This window comes from Octodon degus, unplaced genomic scaffold (assembly GCF_000260255.1).
Source record: "Octodon degus isolate 3935 unplaced genomic scaffold, OctDeg1.0 scaffold00348, whole genome shotgun sequence".
NCBI classification, from domain to species: Eukaryota; Metazoa; Chordata; class Mammalia; order Rodentia; family Octodontidae; genus Octodon; species Octodon degus.
Window position 1 is genome coordinate 144,553 of NW_004524924.1, and position 13,435 is coordinate 157,987.

At 42.0% G+C, this 13,435-nt stretch overlaps 1 protein-coding gene across 1 annotated transcript in view; it reads left to right on the forward strand.

Annotated features, from left to right (window-relative positions):
- The first annotated feature begins 6 nt into the window (after window positions 1-6).
- Window positions 7-13,435, forward strand: part of LOC101580344 (potassium/sodium hyperpolarization-activated cyclic nucleotide-gated channel 1) — a 375,264-nt gene continuing 361,835 nt past the window's right edge. Inside the window, exon 1 of the mRNA XM_004648037.1 lies at window positions 7-268. Within this exon, the coding sequence (XP_004648094.1) occupies window positions 123-268 (146 nt within the window). The 5' untranslated portion in view covers window positions 7-122. The remainder of the gene's footprint in view (window positions 269-13,435) is intronic.

Consider the following 13,435-nt stretch of genomic DNA (forward strand, 5'->3'; position numbering starts at 1 on the left):
CCCCGCCGGGGGCCGCGGCGGGCGCCAAGGAGCTCGGCAACTCCGTGAGCTTCAAGGCGGACGGCGGCGGCGGCGAGGCGGGCGGGGAGGACGCGGCGGGCCCGCGGCGGCCCTACGGCTTCATGCAGCGCCAGTTCACCTCCATGCTGCAGCCCGGCGTCAACAAATTCTCCCTTCGTATGTTCGGGAGCCAGAAGGCGGTGGAGAAGGAGCAGGAGAGGGTGAAGACGGCCGGCTTCTGGATCATCCACCCCTACAGCGACTTCAGGTGAGGCCGCGCGGGGCCGCAGGGCGGGGCGAAGTCGGAGCGGGCAAACTTTACTTGGGAGCCGCGCGTGTCGGGGACAGGGCACCCGCGCGCACACCCATGCACACGCGCGCACACCCATGCGCACACGCGCGCCCGTGCAGGCCGGGACGGAGGTGTGGGCGAGCAGGTGCCTGGGCAGGAGTCCGCGGCCAGCCAGAGTTCCCGAGACCGAGCAGGGCGTTTCCAGAGCCCCAGCCCGAAACAGAGCGACACCCTTTTTTTGACCTTGACTCCAAGTGCTCAGAAGATCTCTTTCCCGTTTCCCATCTCCGGAGGAGAGTCGGGCGAGCTGAGGGCAGAACTCTGCTTTGGAGATCGCATAGGAAGACGTGTCCCGATCTTATTTGCCGCCCAAATATTCGTTGGGTTTTAAGCATGTTTAGAGATTGTCAGATGAAGGTCGCGAGGAAGATCCTCTTATTAGCGCGCGTAGGCTGCTCAGTTGCGTTGAATTCTCCTGAGCGCTGCTGGACTGCCCATTTAAAAGCCCCAAACGAATAACTTAGAGTGGTATTTATTTTTTTAATTGAACTTGTCTGCAAAAAGAAAAACAAAAAGGGAATCATCTAAAGAAGTGTGTGCATACGAAGCAGTTTTAACAGAGCAGTAAAAAGCAGCATTATTTTGTGCTCAAAAACTAAGCAAAGCGCTGGCAGTCGTTGGAGCTGTCCACAGTTCTGAATGACGTGAGCGTGGAAACCTCTCAGGGTTTTCCACCTCAGAAAGCTCAGAGCGACCTCCTTCTGCTTTTCTGAGGTATATAGCATCTCGGAAACCAGGAGCCAGTGTTGTTTACACATAGAGTGAAGGGATTTCTGGATGTGTTTAAAATACTTATTTGCAAGATTTTGAAATCTTATCTGCAAAACACATGGGAAAATCTAGGACTTAGAAAAGCTAATGACAATTGTATCCTGTAGATCACTGAGAGATTGAAAGAATATTCATTCTAAAAGGACCTATTAAATAATAAAACATGTTTTGTCCACTAAGAAGATACTTAGAGAAGCAAACTTACAGATGACCTTGTTTTAAGTCAAACTAGACTGTCACATTCTGTAGAGCCAAGTCTAGAACACTGTCCCTTTCCATTCCCCATGCAAAAATGTTGCAATGAACACTACAGTTTTTAAATAAAAGAGCTTTCAGCCTTAAAAATGAAAATTATATACAATTCCAGAAATTTATAATGGTCAGTAAAGCAGCATGCAGGTAAAATGATGATGCTATTGATCTAATTGCACTTTAAATTAAAAGGTTGCATATGATGCCCATTTCTTCTGTAGTGTGAAAAGGGTGACACTTTTCAAAATGGTAGCCAGTATCAAATAATCCCAGAGGCCACCTGGCATGAATTAGGGTCCTGCGCCAAAGTCACTGAATGCAGGAGGTTCATTATTGCAAGAGATTCTCCAGATTTTCTAAAACAAATCTTGTGACAGAAAAATCTCTTTAAAGACCAACGTTATTGCTAAAGAAAGGGAGACATTGAAATTGGTGGCTGGTTCGGCTTGTCATGTCTTTCAAGGAAATGGAAGACGACGAAGAACTGCTACTCTGGACGAGGGGCAGCAGGGAGTGCATGAGGCCGCTTACTTTCTCTTGCACAAACAGAGGAAAGAGAATGAAAGGCATAGATTAAACAGCCATTGTTGTATAGACTTTTAACAGTAGAAAAATATGTGAAAATAGGCTTTGAAACATAATACAGTGTACACTGGTTTTCTACAGCAAACTAAAGGCAATCATACACTTAACTGTGTTTTGAAGACCTGCACATCTTATTATTTCACTAATGTTTTTGCATGAACTCAGTACCAGTTTAAGATTTTCTAAAATCATTAGCACATGGATAATATAGTTAAATGGAAGAAAAAATATGAGAGTCAGGTCTGGCAGCAAATGTTCTTCTGCAGGAAGAGTAGTGTGTCAGTGATTGTCAACAGATCCTTACCTTTTTTGCTCACTTCAGCCCTTTCCTAAAGAACATACTGTAAGGGAGGTGCTTGGCCACAGTTCCTAAAATACCAAACTGCAGTTTGTTAACCGTCGAGCAATGGAGCAAGTGACACTCAGAAGCACATTTCTACCAGGAGGGAAGGTGCTGGAAGTCACAACAGCGTCAGGAATCTTTCCTGCTGTTCTCCCCAGGCTTTGGATGGCCAGGGAACTCAGCTGTCCTTCTGCCTTCCCTACTCAGCTAGCACGCGTGACCCTTCACTCCGGGCACACTACGAGTTTAACATCCTGGCTGGTGTTCTAGTTTCAGGGTAACTCTCCGGCTGATTTCTCCTCACCTCCCTCTAGGGGCAGAGCTGTGCTCCCGAGACACCCAGGCAGCTAACTGGTGCCTCTCCCACTGCTGCAGCCAGGCCAAGTGTTGTTGCTGTGTCTAGCAGGTAGCCTCTCCTGCCTCCGGTTAAGTAGGCCAGCGGCACTGTGCTCCCTTGTTTCTTGGGAGAGGATGATGCCAGAAACTCTCAGGGGGTGAGAAGGCTCTGGTAGTATCAGCACAGCTAGAAATGTCTAGGTGGCAGCTGGAGAATTTACTCTGAAAAATCACATTTTTGCATACAGAATAGCATGGAAGCACTCAGACTAGGGTGAAGATGAGGAGGCACTTCAGCGAGTTTTGCATGGGGTTTTGGGTCTGGCGGATATCGTCTCATTTTTGGCGAGTTTCATGTGAATAGTGCACATTCTAATTTCCAGGTTAAATATGATTTTTTAAACATTACACACCTAAGGGAGGCTTCGGTGTGTAGTCACCTATAGAGATTACACATTTATTAGTTAAGTTCTGCTTTTCATTGTTTAGTAAAACCATTCCACAGGATAAGCATTGTGCTTTCACAGCCAACTGGTAGTTACGATTATTCACAGAGATGAAGAGAGTACTTGGAATGCTGTTAGGGATGATTTGTGCAGGGGTGGCAGGGGGGGTGCTGGGCACTGAATCCAGGCCTCCGTGTATGTAGGCCGTGGCTCTCACACGGACGTACACGTCTAGCTCAGTGAATTATTCTTTATGCAAATGATTTACCTGGCAGCATTTCTCAGTGGTCTGTTTGCCATTCCAGCGAATCTGATGTTACTGTGCTAGACCACGTTTGCGTGAGCCTCTTGCAAAGGTAGTGCTTTTCTTCTGTGCAGATGTTGGCTGACATCTTGCTGCTGCTGAGAGAGGAAGCTGTATGTCTTGACTTTTTATTGCCTCTGCCACTTTGCTTCATGAGTGCAGCTGTGTGAGATGCTTGCCCACACTGTGAGCACACCAGGCCTCTGGAGCCTGCAGGGAGGAGACTTCGGGAGGACACCCCTGCCCTACCCTCGCGTCTCACAGCGCATGGGACGGTGCTGGTGCAGAGGTCGCCAGTGAGTTTCCTGGGAAGGGAGGCTTCGGAGAGAGACAGCTTGTCATGGGAGCGTCTCCCAGGAAGGCAGAGGAGCGTCTGGGGTTTAGGGTCTAATGAGCCTGCTGCCTGTCGTCTTTGGCTGAAGGCACGTGTGCTCTCCCAGGAATGCATCTCCATATCAACAAAGCCCAAGTAAACCATAATATTTTTTTCCTGTTAGGTAAGTCTTTTTATATCTTAATATTTAATTCAATTTTTGTAGTGAGTTTAGTAACTGGTAAGGCCAATTAAAGTGACAGATTTGAAGGTATTCAAAGGTATTTATTTATGTAGTTACCTTTTCATATTAAGCATGCTGTAAAACTTAGAGTTTAGTGAATGTCTCACTACAAATTCAATTTAAATATTACAGTGATATAATACTATTAAACTACCACAAGATGGTTTTCATTTCCTTCTTGAGCGAAGTTCTCTTTAAGCATACTTTTAAGGTCTTGTTATACATTAGGGTCCGGTGGGCAAATACACTTCAATTCTTCTATTTCACCATATGCACATCCATCGGTGAGCTTGTCTGCCCAGTGATGGTGAAAGAAGCTTAGATGCACTGGAAAGATATGCTACTTACTATTTTTTTTTATCATAGGCTCACTTAGCTACATTGACTTCCTTGCTTCTGTTTGATAGAGATCACAAGCCGAAACCCCACGCAAGTTTAACAGCAGCTGTAATTCTGAACTAACCACACATCCTCAGTGGTCCTCTGACCTAAAGTATACTTGCGGCTAACAATGGCATTTCTCACTGTTAGGGCTTCACCTTCATAACTGCAGTTCTTGTGGACAATTCACCAAATTTCTATAGAAATTGGCCCGAGGGCAAAAACTTTGAAATATAGTTTTTCATAAGGACAATACAAATAGTAGCAGATATTTCTACAGCATGAAGACTACTGAATATTTTCAGGCTCTATGACAAATTTTCATGCTATCATTTTGTGTCAAGAAGTAGAAAACAGGAAATAGCCTGACACCTTGCATTTTAGAAATAGAGGTAATGGTAATGGAGAAAAAAAATTGCCACATAGTAGGAAGAGAATATTTTCATTTAGAATAAGTAATTCTCTTCTAAAAGTAGTTTTCCTATAAAGGCATTTTGGTATATAACTTTCCATGAGGTTTTTAGAAAAAACAATTGGAGTACTTTATCTTGAAATTTTCTGTTTTTCAAAGTAAACCTTCATAGTTGTATATTTGTGTATGTGTGTTCACATGGGTGGCATACATGCATGTTGGCATAAAATATTTGACAGAATATAATTGTGTGCATATAAACAGTGATACATTAACTGATTCTGTGTCAGGGGAAGCGCTCCTATGAGCTATTTCTTTCAGCTCTCACCGACACAGCTGGTTTCATGGCCCCTGCAAGTCTACTGGTCGGCATTCTTCTGCTTCACCTAAACATCACCACTCACTAAAGGAAAGAAGCAAAACTACGCATTCTGTAGATTTACAGCTTGACAATCCTACTTACATAAACTGATTTTATGTCCAACACTTCAGCTGTCACTCTATAAATTAATAAGCGAATTCTACAAACTGGGAGTAAGCAGCTGCTGTATTTAAACACTCTGGGCTTTCACGTTTGTTCCCAGTATTCTGGTGTCCTGCGTAGTGCTGCAGCCAACAGCTTTAGGCATGCTTAGCGTTACATTCAAGACAAGGTGCAGAAAATGGAATTGTTGTCTATGGATACTTTACAGTTCATTTCTTGAGCCAGTTAATTTCTGACATCAGTTAAGACACTTCCTAACCTGACAACAGTGCTGTGAATTTTCCAAGGCTGACATTCCTCTTAAGATAAGCACAGGCTGTTTTTTAAAAATTAATTTTATTGAGAAAGAAATAGTAATGAGACACTTTCAAAACAGGTTAGTAGGACAGTTACAATAATTAGTACATTACATATTGTTGTCTTCATAGTAGTTATTCATAGTACAAGAAGCAGACATGATATCTTTTCTAAACACTATTAGTACAAATATTTCTTCTCATTGAACTAAGAGAAAGTAGCTGTATATCTATCCTATTTTGTATATATATACAGATACAAACTGGTCCTTTATTTATATCTCCTTTTTTTTGTTTAGTTTTGTCTGAGATGGATATTCCATTGCCATTTTAATATTGTAGGTACGTGGATTCAGCAAAATAATCCAATATAATCCAGTAGCCCATAATAGTAGTGGGTTATCCACAGGACTGGCAGTGTCAGAAGTTGTTGACTTGAGCCTTTTACAGCTCAACATATTCATATGGCTTTAATTTTTATGCCACATGTTTATACTTTTCTGCTGGATGGTTAAGACCAAGACAAAGCAAGACCTATATAACAAGAAATGTAACTTTTATATCTGACAAGGTCAGTAAAATCCCTTCAGGATTTACCCTGAAGCCATGTACATAGGTTGTTTTAAGAAAGAATTTCTAAGTTGTCTCTCATTTCTACCATCAGAGAGAGACAACAGCGACCTTAAAAAGCAAATTGAATAGTAACATTATGCTGACTGAGGTCCTTAGGTGGCTTCCTAGTGCTCCAAGGATGTGTCTGACAACTCTTCCTTGAGCTCCGGGATCCTGGTGGTCTGCAGCTTAGCCCTGGGGTCTCATCACTTGTCACTCGCTCACTGCAGACATGCTCAGCTGCACAGGTGAGATCTGAGCTCGCAGAGCAGGTAGCTCTCCTCTGCCACAGAGATGTGCATGTGCCATTTGACCCACACCGAGGACTCTCTTCATCCCACCGCATAGTTACCTTCTCCTTGTCATTTAGATTTTAGTGGGACCATTCTGGTGGCGAAGTACGGCCATGGCAGCTCGCCCTTTCCCTCCAGCAATGCCTGGCTCTCCCCCTGCCACCTTCAGCTCTGTGTGCCAAATACTGCATTCTCTGCCCAGCACAGGAGGGTCCCTGAAACTGCAGGCAGCGAGGTAGCGCTGACACAGGGGACATGGGGGGAAGACTGGGCTGGGGACCCAGTCCTTTCAGCAAATTAATTCTGTCACTTGAACTCTCACCTAATGAGAAACAATGTTGACAGTATAGATAACCCTCCAGGCCTTCAGGGACCCATGATGGATTAAACATAAGAGTTTATACCACTCCCTTCTTGAAACCACTCCAAACTAATACAAACAAACAAACAAGAAAACCAAACAAACTCTCAGACATGGAGAACTGTAAATGAAAGAGAAGACTTATGAAAAATCAGAGATTCCAAAGCTATGTGATAGAAACCCAAAGGAGAAATTTTTCTTCTGGCAGAATTCTTTATTCATGGAACTCCAGAAGACTTTAAGACTTGAAAGTGCAGGTGGAGCAGTTTTCAGAAACTCAGTCTGAGCTGGGATTACCACATGTGCCATGGGGCCATAATCCACGAGTCCTAGTGCTGGGAACTCTGATTTGAACCCCATCCTCTGATGTTCACGGCTAGTGACCAGTGGTTCAGGCTGCCATGGGGACAGTCATGCTTGAACCGCCTATGGTTCAAGCTGGTGACGATTCCCTTAGCAAATGCAGAATCCTGGGTGCTGCCTTAAGGATGTGTGGATCCAGGTCGGCTCCTCCAAGCAAGAAACCAGAGAAACGTGCGCCCAGCGAGAGACATGTGGAAATCTTCCAGTAAAGAGTATCTTGTTAATCACGTCACAAAAAAGTCTTGCTCATGTACAGAGAGGCTAAAATTATTTTAATAGTGTGTTTAATATACACTGAAAACAAAATATTGCTGGACTTTTGATAAAAAGCATTCATGATGAAAAACTAAACCAAACAGCAAGAGGAATTCCAGCGGACACAGAAGGCATTGTGATAAAGGGCAAGGGAGACATTCTTAGGAAATGGGCGACACACAGTCTCCTCTGAAAGACATTCTATGTGCACATCACGATCAGTGTGCTATGAGGAATAGCAGAGAAGACGAAAAAGAGGAAGGAGGACTTAGAGAAAGTCTAGCCATTGAGGATTCGGGTAAAGAAAGAAAATATGAGAGACTTAGGAAAGTAAAGGATTAATTCATAAAGCTTAAGCCTCCAAAAGGAGTTCAGAATGAGAAAAGACTGAAAATGAGCAAATGGCATTAGCAGAGATATTTTAAATAAAATTTACTGAGTAAAAGTAAATGTGAAATACATTTTCTGAGATTCAGAGTACTCAGTACCACCACAGAATAGGACTCCAGTGAAGATCAGCACAGAGAAACTGCACAGCACAGAGAGCTCAAACATGGGCAGCAAAGTTGCTCAACAGGACATTACGTATCAACAAGTGGTAGGAAGCTTATAGGTAAGTGATAGCGCAAAAAGTTCTACAAAATTCATAACCGAAGTGATTTCTCAGAGAATTCCGCACTTTACCATAATAACAATTAAATGAGTCTATTCAGAGTTTCAGTCATTATGGGATGAAGTACCTCAGCAGGACCGATAACCGCTTGGAGCATTGTGACCAAGGAAGAGAGGAAGCAGGCTCTACCAGGAAAACCCTAAAAGCAGGCACGATACAGTAATACGTGCTTCCTCTTGCACACGGTTCTGTTCTCAGGTAAGTGCTCAACAAGATTTTGCTTCATTAACAAACTCCTCATCAGGTGACAAACACACCCATGGCCACTTTGTATACACAAACACAACTGCGTCCGTCTTCCCCAAATGTAAGATGAAGAAAGTTCCTGAACTGAGGTATGCTAGGAAGACTCCGCAGTAGCTGGCCTTGAAGGAGAGTAAGTGGGCTGAGACAGGAGAGCAGAGGGCTGGGGAGAAGTCTCCCGGGCAGACAGGAGAGGAGAAGACGTGTCAGGGCTTGAAACTGCTGTGAGTAGGTGTTCACAGGTGACGGGAAGAACGAGTCATTGACTCTCTTATACAGTCATCAAGCACCAGGCAATAAAAAAGGACCTTTATTAATCCAGAGTAATCTAAAGATGTAGAAAAAAAGAAACAATTAGTTTGTTTTTTCTAACCTTGTTCAACACTCAGAAATATTTACGTGGTCTTGATTTAAACAGAGATCACGGTCCTGCTGTTCTGAGAGAGTATGGGAAATGTACGTGTGTGAGGACCAGGTGAGAAATGTGCGGGCAGGCTAAGGCCTGGCTCCTACCACTCATGGTGACCAGGGTGATGAAACAGCTGCTTTTGGAAATATGAATTAAATGCTAAGAAGTAATCATTTAGGGTAGTTGAATTTGGATATGTAGAAAGAACGGGATGGACCAAAACTTACAGGTTTTCCTATAATCCTATAATACCCTTTTATTTAGGAGACAAAATATGCCTGCCTGCCTGCCTGCCTGCCTGCCTGCCTGTCTGTCTGTCTGTCTGTCTGCCTGTCTGTCTGTCTGTCTGTCTGTCTAACATCCAGTTTTGTTAAGAATTACTTGGGAGGCAATCCTGGCTCTGTTCTACTACCCTAGCACTGTCTATCAGTCCCACAATTGTAAAATGAGGAAATAATCTGTGGTTCTCATAGGGTCTTGTGAAGCTGCACATTCTATATCTATATATGTTACATGTTTATACACACATGTAGTGCTAACTATGCTGCACACTTAGTGCTATTAAGCATCGGTTATTAAATTGAAGATAAATTTAAGAGAGAATTGAAGCATGTATTATTTGAGAGAAAAAAATATTTCCTAGGGCTGGGGAGGCAGCTCAGCAGCACAGTGCCTACTTGGAAACTGTGAGGTCATGAGTTTGATTCTGGTAAGAAAAAAAAAAAAAAAGCATTTCCTTAGCGTCTAGTCTGACAAGCTTCAGAACGCCTTCAGCAGGTGCTTATGTGAAGGAGGGGCCGGTGAGTGCGCTGGTGTAGACGTTTGGGTAGCCGTGGTCCTGTTTTGCACTGGTGTGCTTCACACATGCTGTGTGAAATAGATCTACCCGTGCTCCGCATCAGTACTGGGAGACAACTGCACACTTTCCCATGTAGCAGTTGGGCCTCCTAAATTGGTATAGAATGTTGCAGCATTGAGCATTTGAAAATAGCTTTGAGAGAAAATTCTAATGGCATTGGGTTGCATGTACGCCTTCCTGTTCATCTTTATTTTCATGAGAAAATGGCATAGTTAAGCCTTTTGGCATCTTATTTCAAATCAGTTTAGTGTTATATATGAGCCAAAGCAGATGAGTCATAGCCTGCAGGTTCTTTAATTTTTTATCATTAAATTGAGTCGTTTATGAGACATGGTTACTTGGAATTGTGATTTAAGAATTTGAGAAATATTGCAAATTTGACAGAATGGTTTTTAAAATTCTTTCTTACATAATTTCTAAAACAGATGTCACTTACCACTCTTGTAGAATATTTTAGTGTTATTTTTTAGAAGATAATAACTTTTTTAAAAAGTTTCTTTTCTGAGCAATAAATTTGGCAATTTTTTTGAAAAGCCACATAACTGAGTCGGGAGGGAGGCTGGACCGAAGCGTTGGAGAGCGCTGCTAGACACGTCAAATGAGCTGCGCGGCGAGGCCCTGCGTTGGGGCCGCGTGCACGCCGCGTGAGGGAACCCGCCGGGACTCTACTTGCTGCAGTCGTTGCTGCTCATGCTGCCCGCTCATGGCTGTCCTCTTGGATACTGTCCGTTAGGCCTCCAAACGCGTCACAAACTTGAATACTCAAGTTTAGGTGGTGAGCCCTCGGCCCTGGAAGCGTGCGTACGTCTACAGTATTTCGTCTATAATTGTAACAGCTTTGAGGCTCCTTTTAAGCACACTTCCCTTCAGGTCTCTAATTAAGATTTTCTGGACTGTGTAATATGAAGCACAAGTAGAGACTCTGAGCAACGTGTGGAGGATCCAGGGAGACAAAGCTTTCCTTGGACAAGCTATTTTGGAATTACAGTGGCAGCTAGAACGACTTTCTCTGAGATGGAGAGAATTCCCAGTGAACCACATCGTTGGTTCTGGGGATGGCTAACTGGTCATCGGGGACCAGCTAGGAAGGAGTTCTTCTGGATGGCTTGGTAAGGGAAGAAAGTGCAAAATTAGAGCTAGAATTATCCCTGGGGAGACAGGAGGCTGATTATAGTTTTGCAAATCATGTTTACCTGCCTCAGAAACCCGATTATACCAGCTGATAAATGACAGCGTTAACTACAAAGTTCAATAATATGGATGACTATAAAAGAAATATAATAAAATGTATGACTGACTTTTCTACAGCAAAAAGTATGATTCAAATAACAAAAACCTGCCTCTGACTACAGAAGCCGACATCTGAGCTGGGCAGGAAGTGCGGCCAGAAGGCCTGGCGCACGCCTGCATTTCACGGTCCTGGTGCCGGGGCACCCGCTGCCCTCCTGCCCCGCTCGCTGGCACACGCATCCCGTCGCGCTTGCCATTTCTGAAGCCGCCCCGAAGGCTCACTTTTGTGAGTGCCTGTGGTTGAGCTGCCGTCGCTACCTTGATGCTGGAGTTGGTTCTATATGTTTACCTTCGTGCTTTCAACTTTGGGGAAGAGCCAGAGGTTGGGTGGCGCTAGATCTGGGGAGCAAGTTGCGTGAGGGTGCTCCATGAGTTTTTTTTTTTTATATGCCTATGGCAGAAATTAAGTAGGTAGGTGAATAACAGGGAGAATAATGAAACATGGTGAATGTGACTGTTTAAAGTAAATAATTTATTGTAGTAAAAGTACATTGCCATAAACCCCCATCAAAGTACTGACTCTATCCCCTTTCCCCCAGCCATTGCTTTCTTTTTCTTTCTTACTTTTTTGGTACTGGCGACCAAACTCAGGACCCTGCGCTTGCCAGGCAGGTGCTTATGCTGCTCAGCTATCTCCCTGCCTGCCCCGGCGTTCAACACACGTACCACATCATTCTTGGCAATGTGTCTTTTACTGTCATGTTTCTTTGACACTTAAATATTTACTGCAGTTCAGCCATCCTTTGTACTCTAAGATAAAATATGAAAAATAGTGCTAACCATTTTTATCAGTTTATAGTAAAGTTAAATCTAACATTGGGTTTAAACTCACAAATGCTAGATAAACTGGAGTGATAATAGTGAGTTAGCAATCAATAATGCCACTCTAGGTGAGAATTCTCTCTCACTTCAAATACGGCGTAAATTGTTGTAATATTTCTAATGGTCAATTTGATCCCATATTTAAAATAATTCTTGAAAATGTATCAGCTAGTAAATTATCCTAAAGTTAAAATATGGCTCATTTGCAAATACATGGAAACAAAGCTAATCCTTGTGGTATTTTCATAATTACAAAACATTATTAATAGATACAACTTCCGGAAAATTTCAGTGCTGTTTTAAGTCTCTGGTTATCAGTTATCTCCTATCTCTGCCTTATGTTTTTCCTCCTAGATCTTATTGCAATTTATCTTAATGAGTATTTTGTATCAATTTGATGACACTTTATTACTCCTCATCTTGAATTTAAGCCTCATTAGGGTAAATTTTTAAACATTGTTTTAAATGCTACAGCCCTGGTCAAGAACGTGAGTGACTACATGGAGGACAACAGCGTGTGACACACAAACCACGCTGGAATACTTGTCGTCTTGGTCTTCTAAATACGTACCGTTTTAATGTCACATCAATTACTACTATACTCCTCAAAATAAATTTTATTTTTATTTTTTTATCTAATAATTTCCTTTTATGTTATTTATTTTAATGTATTTAGCACAGGGTCTACAGGGTCTCACTACACAGATTGGACTCATAGTGATCCTCCTGTTTTCAGTCTCCCAAGCTCTGCAATTACAGGCACGGGCCACGATGGCCAGTCTTTTTCAAAACAAATTTTTAAAAAAGACAAAAAGAAAAACAAGAGGGACAAGAACAAAACTTTAAAGTTTCTGAAAAACAAGGGGTAATATGCAATCATATGCCCAATCTTACAGAACTATCTCTGTTAATCTGAGCAACAGATTTGATGGTAAAAATAGATAATATATCAACCACTGTCAATCAGCTATTCTTGTTCTGAAAATTTGTAACATATGTATTGTTGTATATTACCCTGTTCCTGTCATTGTTTCTGGTTTTTGTTCTTGCTTTTGTTTTTTACTTTTCAAAATGAAATAATGAAATTAAATTTAGTAAAAAAACTAAATGTACAGTGTAACAACCATTGTTACTTTCTGTTCCTGTTTTCAAATATCATTTTTATTATATGTTGCTTTGTTTTCATCTTTGTCCCTATTATTTGTTTTGGGATTTCTTTCCCTCTTTAAAATAAAAAAAAAGTTTAATCATGAAAAAGACACAATAAATTTGAACGGATGAAAAAAGTTTTGGTAATTTTATGTGCAACTTATTTTTTGCATACAATTTCCAGTAGCAAGCATATTTTCATGCAATGTCCTTCCCCTTCAAAAAACTGAATATTTTTATTCAGTGTGGATAACATTATATGTGTCTGTCTGTCTGTCTTTTTTTCTGTCTATCTATCTTTTTGTATTGGAAGTTGAACCCAGGAGTGCTTTAAGCTATGACCCTTTTTATTTTTATTTTAAAGCAGGATCTTGCTAAATTGCTCAAGCTGGCCTTGAACCTGTGATCCTCCTGCCTTAGCCTCTGAGTAACGGGTTGTAGGCATGCCCCTACTTGTTAGCTTAGCATAATCTTCATAGAAATATGCATTTGAAATAAAACCTAAAGCTGTTTAATTATAGCAGATAGGGAAAGATATATATCTTCTTTTATTAAAGGTGTTTTTTTTTTTTTTTTTTTTTTTTTTT